Source organism: Mytilus edulis, chromosome 6 (genome assembly GCF_963676685.1).
Source record: "Mytilus edulis chromosome 6, xbMytEdul2.2, whole genome shotgun sequence".
In the NCBI taxonomy this organism is placed as follows: Eukaryota; Metazoa; Mollusca; class Bivalvia; order Mytilida; family Mytilidae; genus Mytilus; species Mytilus edulis.
This window is the reverse complement of record NC_092349.1, coordinates 60,072,252-60,086,289: the sequence shown is the minus strand read 5'-3', so window position 1 is coordinate 60,086,289 and position 14,038 is coordinate 60,072,252. Positions and strand designations below refer to the sequence as shown.

General features: G+C 30.4%; 1 protein-coding gene across 3 annotated transcripts in view; it reads right to left on the bottom strand.

Annotated features, from left to right (window-relative positions):
• LOC139528009 (SANT and BTB domain regulator of class switch recombination-like) overlaps nt 1-14,038 on the bottom strand; it is a 31,866-nt gene that overhangs the window by 2,138 nt on the left and 15,690 nt on the right. For 2 of the 3 annotated variants that reach the window (XM_071323776.1, XM_071323775.1), the window contains exons 14-20: nt 9,749-9,863; nt 8,845-8,971; nt 7,375-7,453; nt 7,072-7,142; nt 6,385-6,467; nt 5,673-5,761; nt 1,643-1,704 (exon numbers count right to left, since the gene is read on the bottom strand). In XM_071323776.1, coding sequence (XP_071179877.1) covers nt 1,653-1,704; nt 5,673-5,761; nt 6,385-6,467; nt 7,072-7,142; nt 7,375-7,453; nt 8,845-8,971; nt 9,749-9,863 — 616 coding nt within the window. In that variant the 3' untranslated portion in view covers nt 1,643-1,652. The remainder of the gene's footprint in view (nt 1-1,642; nt 1,705-5,672; nt 5,762-6,384; nt 6,468-7,071; nt 7,143-7,374; nt 7,454-8,844; nt 8,972-9,748; nt 9,864-14,038) is intronic. The other variant, XM_071323777.1, reaches the window with a different exon arrangement.

Below are 14,038 nucleotides of genomic sequence, written 5' to 3'. Positions count from 1 at the left end.
AAATAAATCGATCGCGAAAATAAGTTGGTTTACAGTATGTTTAATTTGCTTAGATTCTGGGTTTACTATGCTTATGTTTAAGGACTAAGATTTAATAAATGTGTGTAGAATCAGTTTGCTATTAAGTAATACATATGGAACAAGTGTATATTGTCTGAATATCAGAGTAAGATATGGGTACAAGTATGCTGATGTATAGGGTTTCTTGTGCAACAAATTTTATTTGTCAAGATATTTTATTGTTTTTACATTTATACTGCAACCGATTAATTTATTCAAAAACTCCTGCACTATACACAATAATTTTGAAAAAAATATAAACAAACCTCTACTCCTTTTTTTCAGAATTAAAAGTTCTAGGATAAAATTATGTTAACATTTCTACAAACACTGCTCCATAAAGTAAGTAATTCTATGTTAAAAGATTAGGTATACAATTTTCTGGTTTTTTTTTAGGTATAAACTTTTTCAAACAATACACTACCTGAATGAAAATTAGACTTAAAATCGGATCTATACCGGTATATATATACATGACAATAAGGCAAAGCTTTACAGTCGATTGCATTGATTGTGTAAGTAAAAGTAATATTTTGGTTAGCTCGCTTGCTAGCTGAACCATGATGTAATTTTTAGGCTAGGTTAACTTCCCTCCTTTAAGAGTAGACTAGTCTGACAGATAAGCAATCTAACTGTCTATAGGACAATGCTACTTCAGAAGGTGGGTAGTATACTTTACATAATAATGACTTCATGGTTCAGCTAGCAAGTAAACAAACCAAAGATGTTACCTTTTACCTACACACTCGATGAAATCGGCTGTAATAGATCAGAACTTAGTAAAGACATCACAAAAAGACAATTAATTGATACATGTGAACACATTCATGCAAGTTAAATTTAGTTTAACAACGGTGGAACACATAGAGTCACACATTCAGGATGAAATATTTTTAAACAGATTAAATTTAAAAAAAAGTAAGAGTACATTTTGCAGAGTTTATAGCAGTGAATACCTGGAATAAAATGTGCATTAATACATAGTGAAAATAGTTAAAAGTTTGCCAACCCCTTTAGGTTAATGCTTTAAAAAAAAATCAAATATAAACTATGGTAGTGTTAAAAAACCTTGACTATTAATGTTGATCTTTAACTGTCTAATTGATTTTCCATCTGTATTTTATTCATTAATCTACCCAAAAGCAAATGGAAGCATTTTTATAAAGAAAATAATCTCAGAGACTCTTATAAAACTTAATTTTGTCACAGAGTTTTTTTTATAAAGATTTGACCATTTCTGAATTTCACTGAAAAAAATTTGAGGGAATCTCCTAGATTGTAAAGTGCACTTTAAAACTTTGTAATTTAACTATTGCAAACAACTTAAAAATACCCAGACGACACAATCTCTTTATACAAATATTTACATTTGGTTAATAAATGGACTGGGAGAATACTTATAGTTATACTAGATTAAAACATAATATAAGTGTAATTTACTATTTGTTATTTACTAAAAACCAAAAAAAATCTTATCTACATTTCCGATTTATTGTTTGGGGTTGGCAATGTTTACATTCACCACAAAGGAATAAAAGCTACATGCTGGTGATATGTGCATGCTAAAAATAAAACATCAAACCTTGACGACATCAATACATGTGTGATTTTTCCCGTCGCACGCCACCAACAATAGGTCTACCCCTAAGTGAAGCAATCATAGCTTAAAATATTCTGATAGGTATTTTCAAAAACACATTAAATATAAAATTGTTGTGTAACAATGTTAGAACATCAATAAATGTGTGATTGTCCTGTTGCACGCCACCAACAATAGGTCTAATCCTAAGTGAAGCAATCATAGCTTATAATATTCTGACAGGTATCTTTTATAAACATATTTAAGGTGGTTCATAACACTACAGGGTGATAACTCTGTAAAAATCAGCTGAATGTTTTAATCACATTCTATTGTTAAGGAATAATTAAGCTTTTCAATGATCAAAATTAGTGTTTGTCAAACTGCTATATATCCAATGAATTTTTTTCCAATAATGTGTGTGGTTCAAGTTTTTTGAAATTTTTATATTTGGGTCTAATGGTTAAAGTGTATATTTTGTCAATGAATTTTCTGATTGCATGCCACTAGCAATAGGTCTACCCCCAGTGAAGCAATTATAGCTGATAACATTCTGATTGGTATTTTTAAAACATATTAAATATTACAGTTTCATAACGATGTATGAACAATAGAGCTAAAAGTTTATCTAAATAAATTGTTTCTCAGGATAACCAAATGTCAACTATTTCTTCATTCATATAAGAGCATGCTATTTACAAGCTGTAACTACAAAGGCTAAAAATTTACATAAATGCAAATTACATTTTATTTCATTGTTTACTGTAATAATTTCAAGGAAAAAAAATGAAGAAAAAAATTATGGGATTCTTTGATTTATTACAAATCACATAGAAGTATTGTTCAAAGGCATTCAATCTAAATTTTCACCATCAAACATTAAAAAAGGAATTGATAAATAGTGTGTATATATAAAAATATCTGCATAAAAAATACTAAATGACCGTTTAAATCATATTATTCATTTTCTTTTCATTGACTGAAAATCATTATAAGGATTTAAAATTCCCTTTTTCATTTTTTTTACTATAACTGATGAAAAATTAATAGTGACACAATTTTCGACTTATGAGTTTAAATGTCCCTTTGGTATCCCTCACCTCTCTTTGAACTGTCAAATTACAAGAAAATTAATCAACACTTGCAAAACATACAAATTGTGCAACTCATTTGTAATCTCTAAAAAAAAAAAAGCCTTACATATACTACTAAAAACTATTTTTTGCAAAATTCAGGTGAAACTTAATTTATTTTACATTGACCATCTCTAAATTTACTTCTAAGGCATGTTTATCAATATAACATATCTATGAATAGTCTTACATAAATACAACCACAACACTATGGTGTGAAACAGCTCATAAAATAATAAAACAAAGTAAATGTGTATTTGTTTGAGTATAAACCTTATAAATGTGTTTTCATGCATGGTAGTATAAAACAGAAAGGTATGATATTGCTATGTATATACTGTGACTATTATACTAACGGGACTGGAAACCGTTACACCAATCAGTGTAATAATATCTACATCACGGCCGTTAGATTAAGAATTTACCTGCGCTATTTATCGATACGCCATATTGTTTTGACAATGACATATTGCCTTGATCTTATAATTTCGGTAATTTCTTATTTTTTATTTTATAGTTATTAGAAATGATAATCCTTAATATAAGCATGATAACTTTTATGACAAAAGATATCCCGATCTTTGACAATTGTTATCAATCACCAAATCCCGCCTTAAGTGTAAAAAATAACATATAAACATTGAAATTTAAGTATATGATTTATAAAATGTCTTAAAACTTTTGATTGAAAAGAGATACACAAGTTTGGTTTGTTGTAAAGTCATATTTAAAGGTGATAGTTTGGATTTGCCTTTTTTTTATTTTCAAAAGTTGGAAAAAAATCACTTTTTCATTACAACCGGAACCCACATGCACAGCTCAAATAAATTATACTGTTCCTATAAAATTGCCTACTCCATTTTATGTGTGCAATTTTCTATTATAATCAGGGTTGATTTTTCTTAGTAAATGGTCTTCAGGTGGCATTAGAATATGACTTCCTGAAAATATGTACACTAGGTTCCACAAATTGGAACTACAAAAGTAGGCCACTGTGCACCGCCATTGTGAAATTTTGGTGTAAACACGAAGTTCACAAAAGTTTAAAACAATGTGGCTATGTTTTCATGAGACCTGGATAGCTTTTGTTATATGAATTAATTAGGAACTGAAATTGTCAACATTGTTTTTATTGCACAGTAATTGTTTTTATCAGGATTATTTATGATCTGTTAACCTTTGACACGTTGTTTTTTTAGCGGTCAAGTAAAGTGTCGGTAACTTTAATATTCGACTATTTCTGGTTTATTTTCCACACTTATATATTGACAATTTGTTAATATTTTTTCGTAAACAATATCTATTTTTTGCATATAAACTAATTAATCTAATAATTATTCGTTATTTCAAATCCACCAATTTTAACAGTTTTCTATCGGCTGACTTGTTTACATGTACCGAATGCTAATTTACTATGTGACACAATAAGCTGTCAATCAAAACAAAATCAATAATCCCACTATCGGGGCATTGAAATCTCACCAGATCAATCAGTTTCCAGTCCCGTTAGTATAATAGTCCCAGGTATATATGATATGAATTCAAGGGTCCGGAAACGGTCATATATGCCAGTCATGACTGATTTTCAAACTCAAAAGTCCTAAATGAATTGTTGGGATTTCGGTCTTTTTTTTTTTTTTTTTACAGAAATATTTTCGGTCATTTATTTTTTGTTTTGTTATCCCTTCCTGTAATAAAACTGCCACTCCAGTATAGTGTTATAATCCTGAGGGCCCTCCTAATAACTTTTGTTATGCCTCAGGGGAATATTGGCTAATGATCGCTAATCTCATGACCTGTGTTTTTAATAATTCACACCTGACAAGCTCAGAACTAAATTGTAAATAAATTAAAATTCCATAACAACTGTCTTCATTATTTAATTACTTTTCAGCTAATACAATGTCTATTCTGATTTAAAATTAAATTTAAACTTGATTTAATTTACGTAGAAATCTCGGTAGAAATAAAGTATTTTTTCACAACACATGCTTTTTACTATGTAATACGCATGCTCAAAATTCTCTTCTGCAGATTAGACACTAAATCGTAAATTTAAAATGATTTCATGCTAAATAAAGCAAGTGCAACTATTTTCATTAATATTATTACACTATTAAAGACAAAATATTAAAAAGCCGATGATTTCCTGTGATATTGATAAACAAAACTAATCCCGGAAATGATTCTGGAATTGTTCGTTTTAGTATTGTCGCATTACATCCGGTTGGAATTTCGACTTCAGAATCGAAAGAAACTAAGCGATGACTGAGAAAATCATTGTTTTAAGTTATTAAAATAATTTCAATTTCAAACTGTTGCCTTCCCTTAATTGCTCTTGATTGATTTTTAGGAAAATGGAAGGATAAATCATGAAGTAAATGCGATGCAACAGAGAAACAAGTTTCGTTGATGCTACGAGTATGAGCATACTCATGCAGTAATGAGATTTTGACAATCTTTTTTTGAAAAGGGGCACCAACTTTTAAGTTATATGAAAATGACCGAAATTAGGTGAAAAAATTTCCGGATCCTTGGAAATGATATATATGATACATACATTTGAGAGAAAGTGTTCCTATAATTTTACAAGACCATGTCTTATTAGCAAAACATAATGCTTACTGTAAATTCAGAAATTATTGCGAGGTTTTTATTCTGTGTGAGTTTTGGAATAATAAGAACATCTGCATTTTAATATCAGATCTGTATGTAGATTTTCCTGAAACTGCAGTAATTATCATCACATTTTGTTCATTCTCCAAAACTCCCAATAATAAATGCTCACCATTATTTCTGAACTTAAAGTCTCTGAAGCTACCCTCTAAAATTTATTAGCATACAATCACATAACAATCACATGATAGCACTCATGATGTTATAATACCTACAAAACATACCTAAATGTTCCAATTCCTGGTTTGTTCCCATTCTGTAAATTATTGGCTCTCCACTGTGATTCAATTTTACAATACTGACCTCCCAAAAACTACAACATAAAAATTGACAGATGAACAAAAAGCAAATGAGTACCCCTTTCTTTCTTTCTATTACTGAATTATTTATTATTTTTTCTATCATACTTTATACTTGCTTTATATATTTTTATTGTTTTCTTATAAAATTACTCCATATCTTGTGCCCACTGGAAGCATTGAGTATTGGTCAAGATTGACAGTTCAACATACAATGTAGATGTAGAAAAAAACAATATTTAATATGTATGAATCATGTCATCAACATACCAGAAATAAAATCTATACTGTGGATTTATTATTTTTCTGGAATACCAATTATCATTGATTATTTAACAATAACAGAATGAAAATCGCAAATTTAAATATAAAGCGATGTACACATTTTCTAAAGGCTAAACCAAGAAATTAAATATCAGCGAAAAATAAAAGTTTCACAGATTGATGAAGAAGTCTTCATCATTAGAAAAAATAGATATTGATTCATTAATTGTTGGTATTTGACGCCACTTTCAGCAGGTTTGGCTGTATCATGGCAGCCAATTGGTGGAGGAAGCTGTAGTTTCCAGGCAGAAAAAAAAAGAAATTAGAAAAGCAGTTTTTCTATAAATATTGCTTTTCTTATAGATTCACAAACCTCCTTTTTAGGCTTATCAATTTTCTCTGGATTCAATCTCAACTTTGTCAAATAAACTCTTATCTCTTTCATCCTTCTTTGATCTGAAATAATAATTACAGAACTTTTTAACAGTTTACATGATGATAGATGACATTTTACAACATTGTGCAAGATATGATAAGATAAAGTATGGTATAAAGTCATTGTCAATTATGATGTTCCATTTAAACTTTTTGCCTAATTTTTGAAAACATTTGACTGACATGTAAATTCTTTAGAAGATAAATCTTAAGTTGCTGTAAGTGACCTTTTGTTTAAGCTTGTTGTCCATACTTAAATTTTCATGAGACATGATATGTTGTGAAATTTGTGTATAATTTTTTCTTTCTTAAATTCAATAAGTCTGAAAGTAGACTTCAAATAATTAAGTACAAGTCAGTGTAAAAATCTGGCAAATCAAATAAAAACTGACAAGTTCATTTACACGAAATATTGTGAAACTTTGGGAACTTTGTAATCCATTAATAAAGGTGACAAAACCAAAGATTATATCAATACATGCCATATTTAAAAGAAGAAAAGTTACCCCAAAAAATCATACAAAAAAATGATCATTGAAACCTTAATTTTTCATTTCAAAAGAGTTCTAGCCAATTAGGGCATGTTTTTGTCCGGAACAGAACTTGTTATGTTTTTTTACAATACCTTCCTGTCTCTGTGCATCCTGATTATACCTCATGGATCTGCCTGTATCCCAGGTGGATTTCTTTGTTTGTCTGAAGTGTAAAAATAATAGTTCTGAGGTTATCTGTTATAAATATATTTTGATCTTCTTCAAACTATGCAGCTTTATTTCAAAAGTTTAAAACATTACCCTTCTAGAAAAAATATCTTTGAAAGTGTGTTTTTCTAGTTTAACCTATTTATCTGAAAAAAAGTGATTTTTAACTGAAAAAATAATTTTTTGCTGAATCTCATCTTCGATAAAATACTTAAATATGAACATACTCAAATTCTGGGGCATCCATTAAAATTGCCTGTGGATCTATTGTAACCATAGACTTCTTAATGCCTCTAGCTCTACGGGCTGAAATACAAAACATTAGAATTAAACCTTAGTCCAAAGTAATCTGTATCTATATAATCAAACATCTACGAATAGACAAACAATCAACATATTTAAACACTTTTGTAACTATAGATCATCGTTGATCATCTCAACGAGATTGATTTTCTCGCTTGAGCCAGTACAGTGAAAGTGAGAAAAGCAATCGAGTTGAGATGACCAATGATAATCTGTTTATTGCAATTTTACATATGAAGACGTTGTCAATTTCATGTCAATTTCATTAGCAAAGCCACATGCCTTCTTAGTTTCTAGCAATAATTTTCCATCTCAAGCGAATAGCATGATATTATAATTAGTTATATGGTTCGCTACTGACCCCATACGGATCCATAGAGGGTTAGTAAAATCCATAGGGGTTGAGGCCGGAGGGGGTCAGTAGTTAACAGTATAACGAATTTATCGGACGCTGGACTTTTTCTGCGGCGTTTTGTTGAAAAATAAACAATGAAACACAACAACATTAATAGATGACGTCGCCATTAACGCGTCATGAACCCCATATGAAACTTACTAACCCCATATGGTCTCATAGGGGGTCACCACGTGACGGCATTTAACCAATCACAACGTGATAATTCGTCTGTGGTCCGATAAGAAAAATTATCACAAAAAAGATCAAAGAAAAAATGCACAAAATAGCGATAATACGTGATTATTCATGTTAGAAATATTTAAGAGATGGACTTTGGGATGACTGAACTTGAAAAAAAGTATAAAGTACTTAGATGATAAAAGGGTAAACATGTTTGAGTCTTCAACAGAAGATGTGTGTTATTGCCTTTTTCAAAAATCATATAAGAAACCGCTAATTATATTTTTTTTCATAAAAAACCCTCAAAAGATCTAACATGACAAAATTAGGGGCACAACAAAATGTACTTTTGAAGAATCAGTCCAAGTTTGGATGAATTCTGTCAAGCTGTTAAAGGAGTTGAGGAATAACTATGAAGATCTAGATACAAGTTGTGTCTAAAACTCCATGTGAAGAACCAACCCCATTGTGTTTACTTTTTGTAGAGTCACTTAGAATAGTTACCTTGGTTCCTAAATGTTTTCTTACTTGTTCCCAGTAGGTCTTCATCAATATTCTACTCAGAGTAAGGGCCTTGATCCTAGCTAATTACCTTTTCTACCTGCTGCCCCTCCCCTGAATGTGCATTACATATTGTTACCAATTCTGATTGATTTTTTATTTATTTTCTGCATAGTTAGAACCTTGGCTGATATGTATAAAACCTCTTAAGTTAAGATGTCCAATTGTAGTACTAATTTATCGTTTGTTCTGAACAGATCTTAACTTAAGTAGCTTCAAGGATACAGGCCCTGGCCCTTAATAATCCATCACTTACCTGTCCCCCTTGGTTGTTCATCATCTCCAACTTCATCGTCACTCTCTCCTAGGCCAACATCATCATATTCAAATGATAATTCTCTCTCCATAGTTAAGGCCTGTAATCTAGGCTGAGGTTTTCCAGCCTGTCAAAGAGTACAAATATTCTTTGTATTCTCAACATGTTTTATGGGAAAAGGAGTTATACCCTTATATAAAAAATAAACTGTAAATTATGATGATGTTCGTTTGTTGCACAGAAATCTATTCAAATATATTCTATGATGGCCTTGAGCTGTTTTCTGCTCTTTGGTCAGGTTGTTGTCTCTTTTAAACATTCCCCTGTTTCATTCTCAATTTTATGATGGAAAGAACAATGCATATAAGGGTCTAATAAGGGATTTCTCAAAGTAGATGAGTCAGTAGCAATATTGTTTTGATTGTATATCATGCAATCACCAAAAACGTTGTATATGTTTCCAATTAAACTTCATCTAAACTTTATCAAATTGGTTGCAACTTCAAACCACACATCTTCTAATGATCAAGCATGTTCATAGTTGGCCTTGTTGTGTGAAAAGATAGCATATTACTTGTAATAACATATTCTGTGGTCCATATCTGAGAAACATACTAGGAACCTGTTGTTCAGTGGTTGTTGTTTGTTGATGTGGTTCATAAGTGTTTCTTGTTTGTCTTTTTAGATAGAGTAGATAATTGGTTTTCTTGCTTGAATTGTTTTCCACAAGTCATTTTGAGGTCCTTTATAGCTTGCTGTTCAGTGTGAGCCAAGGCTCTGTGCTGAAAGCAGTACTTTGACCTATAATTGTTTAACTTTTTACACATGTTGACTTGGATGGAGAGTTGTCTCATTGGCACTCATATCACATCTTCTTATTTCTATATTATATATTATATATTACCTCAGGTTTTTTGTCATCATCAACAGCAGCCAGTAGAGCTGGGTGTAAAGCTGTTCCATCTTTGTGGGAGTAACATACAAACTCTTCATTATCAAATAACTTAAACTCCATTTCACTGTTAGAATACATCAATAAATAACACATAATTAATGTTGTTATATAATACAATACAAAGGTCAACACTGAATCCTTAGATTTTAAAGCTGAACAGGGCATCAAACTTAACCCTTTCCTCAATGAAAATATTTTTTTTTGCATAGGATTTTTCAATAAAAGTCTCAAAAAAATATGCTTTCAGGTATAAAAATGCATTGCCAAAAATATTTTTTTCATCAAATAAATTTAAGTCAGATATTCTTGTGAATATCCTTTTCATATTGGATACAACTTTGATTAAGTCTGATGCAGACATTTTGTAGTTATAGGGTTTCAACTGAGGTACTACACAGGCGTAGAAAGGCGTCATTATGGAGTAAAGGGGGTGGCGTCAAAAGGTGTCATTATGGAGGAAAGGGTTAAAGATGGATCAATTTTACTGGAGTTCCAACGGTTACTAGATATTTGAGGTTTTTCATTATTTCAAATTGGTTTTTTTATCATTATGTTATGAAATGTGACAATGAAAATAAAAGATGAACTGTACTGGAAATAACCCAGGTTATCATCATTTTTATTACCAGTAGTTATTGAAAATGATTATCTGGTGAAATGATAAGATGGTATAATAATAAGAAATCATTATTTTCACAGTACTACAAAATGGATTGAAATGTTTGAACAAACAAAAGACCAACTTTAATGTCCTAGACAATAATCTAAAAAAACAGAATTTAGCTAATAACTGCAATTTCAGAATGTGATTATATATTTTAGCTAATAAGCAAATGTGCTTTGAAAAGTGATAGGTCAACAAAAACTATTTTCATTGTGAAAGTATAACTCAAGAAACTAAATTGTAAAAAAAACACACTTAAATTTCTCATCGGCTGCAATACTTGAATTAATCTAAAGGTCAATGAGCTGGTAGCTAAGGTCAAATTTAAGTAACACTGCGCAGATACATATGTGCTTATGTCTTTTGACTCCTTATAAGGAAGTCACCTACAAAATATTGCTTCACTATCACGTATCATTTCTGAGATGCAGATATGATTGGAAATCTTAAATATGATATAATGTTCAGAGTCTGAAAAGGACGGCCATATCACAAAAGTCATTAATTTTTAGGGAAAAAACCTGTACTCAGGGGTTAAGAAATGAAAAAGAAAACTTCTAAAAAATCATTTTGGTCAAATAACAAAACGATATTGCAAAAGGCATGTGTATAAATAATGCTGTGCAAGAAATACAAAATTAATGTCAATAGATCATCAATGTGTGAAAAATTTATAAGAAAATAGAGTCTTAAAATGTCAAAACTTAATAAAATGTGGTACCAAAGATAGATAGATAAACAAGGCTTGCATTTAATTACAATTTGGAGGATTGACAACTGAAAAATTTGTAAAGTTTTTTTTTAAATATTTACAACTGGTCATAATCCATACAACCTTTTGAGAAAAGCAGAATGGTAGCCCAGGGCAAATCTCTGCAAGTCATGTTATATTCATGGAAATTTGCTATAAAAATATAAGTCAGATGGCTCCTATTAGAGGGGTTATGGCTTTTTTCCTAAAAATAAAATCATGTGGTCAAGCAGATGACAAACAAAAATAATTCTGAATTCAGATTTTCCATATATCTAAAAGTGTTAAATTTTGGAAAATATAATTTGATAGCAGGGGAAAAACTAAACAAAAATGTTCACTTTATGTGAAAAAAAATTTCTGACTCCATTACCCCCTTGGAGTTCAATGGTTGCCCCCATTAATAGAAACAGCACTAGGGTAGTGTGATTGAAGGACTTGATGTGAGCACATACCGATAGCCATACATCCTGTTTATTAAGATGAGAAAAGGAAAAAAGTACACATTTGCACATATTTACAATAACCTATAGAAATAGCTGATTTTTTGTACAGATATAAAGCAGTTTTGCTGTGTCATAAGCTGCTGTAATTCATTGTCACTAGTAGATATTCAGATTGAACTGAACAAATATAAAATATGGCTATATAAATGCTACTGTTGTTTACATGTAAGCTTTAATAAAGGCTGTGTACACTTACCCAAAGCTGTAAAATATAGAATCCTTTTGAATTGTGTGTGACTTTTGTAGTGCTACGTAGATTTTGACTATTGAATGTGTAGCTATAGACTAGTTGTTACATAGATATTGATAGCATCTACGTAGCCGCTACGTAGCTGCTGCGATATTGAACTCAACCCTGGTATCATTATTGAAATTCTAAGTAGCATTAACATTATATGTAGACAGATATAAGCATAATTCAACATCTATCTTTGAAAGACTAAATCACTTTAATGCTGTATAACTAAACAAAAAAAAAGATTCAGAAGTTGTATGATTAACTTCTTGGTGATGTTTTCCTAAAAATAACATTAAGGTATATAGGAAAACAAATTTGAGACATGTGCCTGTGCTTCTATGTGTGTTTGTAATACAAATATTCATAAATATGCCTAACTCTGATATAAAACTTGACATAGGTTACATATCTGTAGTCCATAGTTGTGAGCTTTTTTTTCGTTTTGTGATAGAAAATATCTTTTGTGTGTTGTAAGGATTTGCTGGTGTTTGGTTGTACCTTTTAACTTATATCAAAATCGTGAAGATATTAACAAGGAATCTTTAATATCAGCATCAATTTTTTTCTCTTCTAATGTTTCTAATTTCTTCTAATTTTCTTGTTTTCAGCATCTTTTAAAATTTTGGATGTCTCAATCAATACATATATACATGCTTATTTCTTATTTTTTCATATAAATCAAGAAATGATGAGATATAACTTAAATTAATGAAATTATACAAAATGAATTTGAAAAGAATGAGTTTTTTGATTTGATATGAAATGAAATGTCATTTTGCCTATGTACTATGTTCCTAACTTTATTACCATAACCGTATTAAAGTTGTAGTCTACATATCCTCGCAGTGAACTGTTCTTTCCTGTACTCAAAGATACATATGTTACATATAAAGTCAGCAATCCAGCATGGATTACATTATGTTGGCATAAAGACACAATATTCATATGGATTATATTATGTCGACATAAAGGCAACATATCCATAAGGATTATTCCACATGAAGACATTTCTACGTGGATTGATTTCATAATATCCACACAAAGATACCATATCTATATCCAAACAAAGACTGTAGTGTCAGGCTGGTTTTATTTACTACACCATTTATCATTGAAAATGTGCACACTCAACAGAAATTTAAAAAAGTATATACTCAACAGTGCCTTACACAACAAAAGTACTCAACATAATTCAAACAACAATTGTACTCAACAGAAATTTAAAAAAAAAAACTGTACTCAACAGAGCTTTAACAACAAAAGTACTCAACAGAAATTTAAAAAAAAAACTGTACTCAACAGAGCTTTAACAACAAAAGTACTCAACAGAAATTTAAACAAAAAATGTACTCAAAAGAAATTCAAACAACAAAGTATTCAAAAGAAATTTAAACAACAAATGTACTCAACAGAAGTTTTAACAACAGTTGTATTCTGATGTTGGAATTTTTTTACGGAAATTACACTAGATTCTTTATAAACAGTAACTTGAAAGATGACACTAATCCATGTTCAAGTTTTTTTTAAAAATAAATTTGTCTATATACAGTCTTTTATTGACAGTAAACTCAGAAGGATGTATACTACTATTAAAAACAGATGAAGATAAGTATGAACTGTTGTGGTACTATCCTATATGTCTTTGAATACTTTAAAGTGGAAGTATTACCAATGTTATTTCAACTGATCGGACGGAGCTTACGTTTTAATTTCCATAAGTACAGACTATTCGAAGATGTGTGTGATAAGGATGATTACCGTTATAATTCTCATTGATTTCTAATCACCTATTAGTGTCATCAAATGAATTTACAACGACCATACCTGGACACTTCATTGATGAGTTTATCCACAAACACCTTTCAGTAGATGGACTGGTCAATGATGAGCAAACCGTTTTAACTCCGCCCAGTCAAGTGAAATAAATCAAGTAATAGGACTTATCTAAATGAACAATTTTACTCCAGTTGTCCCTAACACTTACTTAGGTAAGATGATATTGAAGATTATCATAAAGAGGCTACATTCTTCCAGAGAAGTGTACTAACAGATCTGAATGCAGGGAAACAGAAAAGATGGG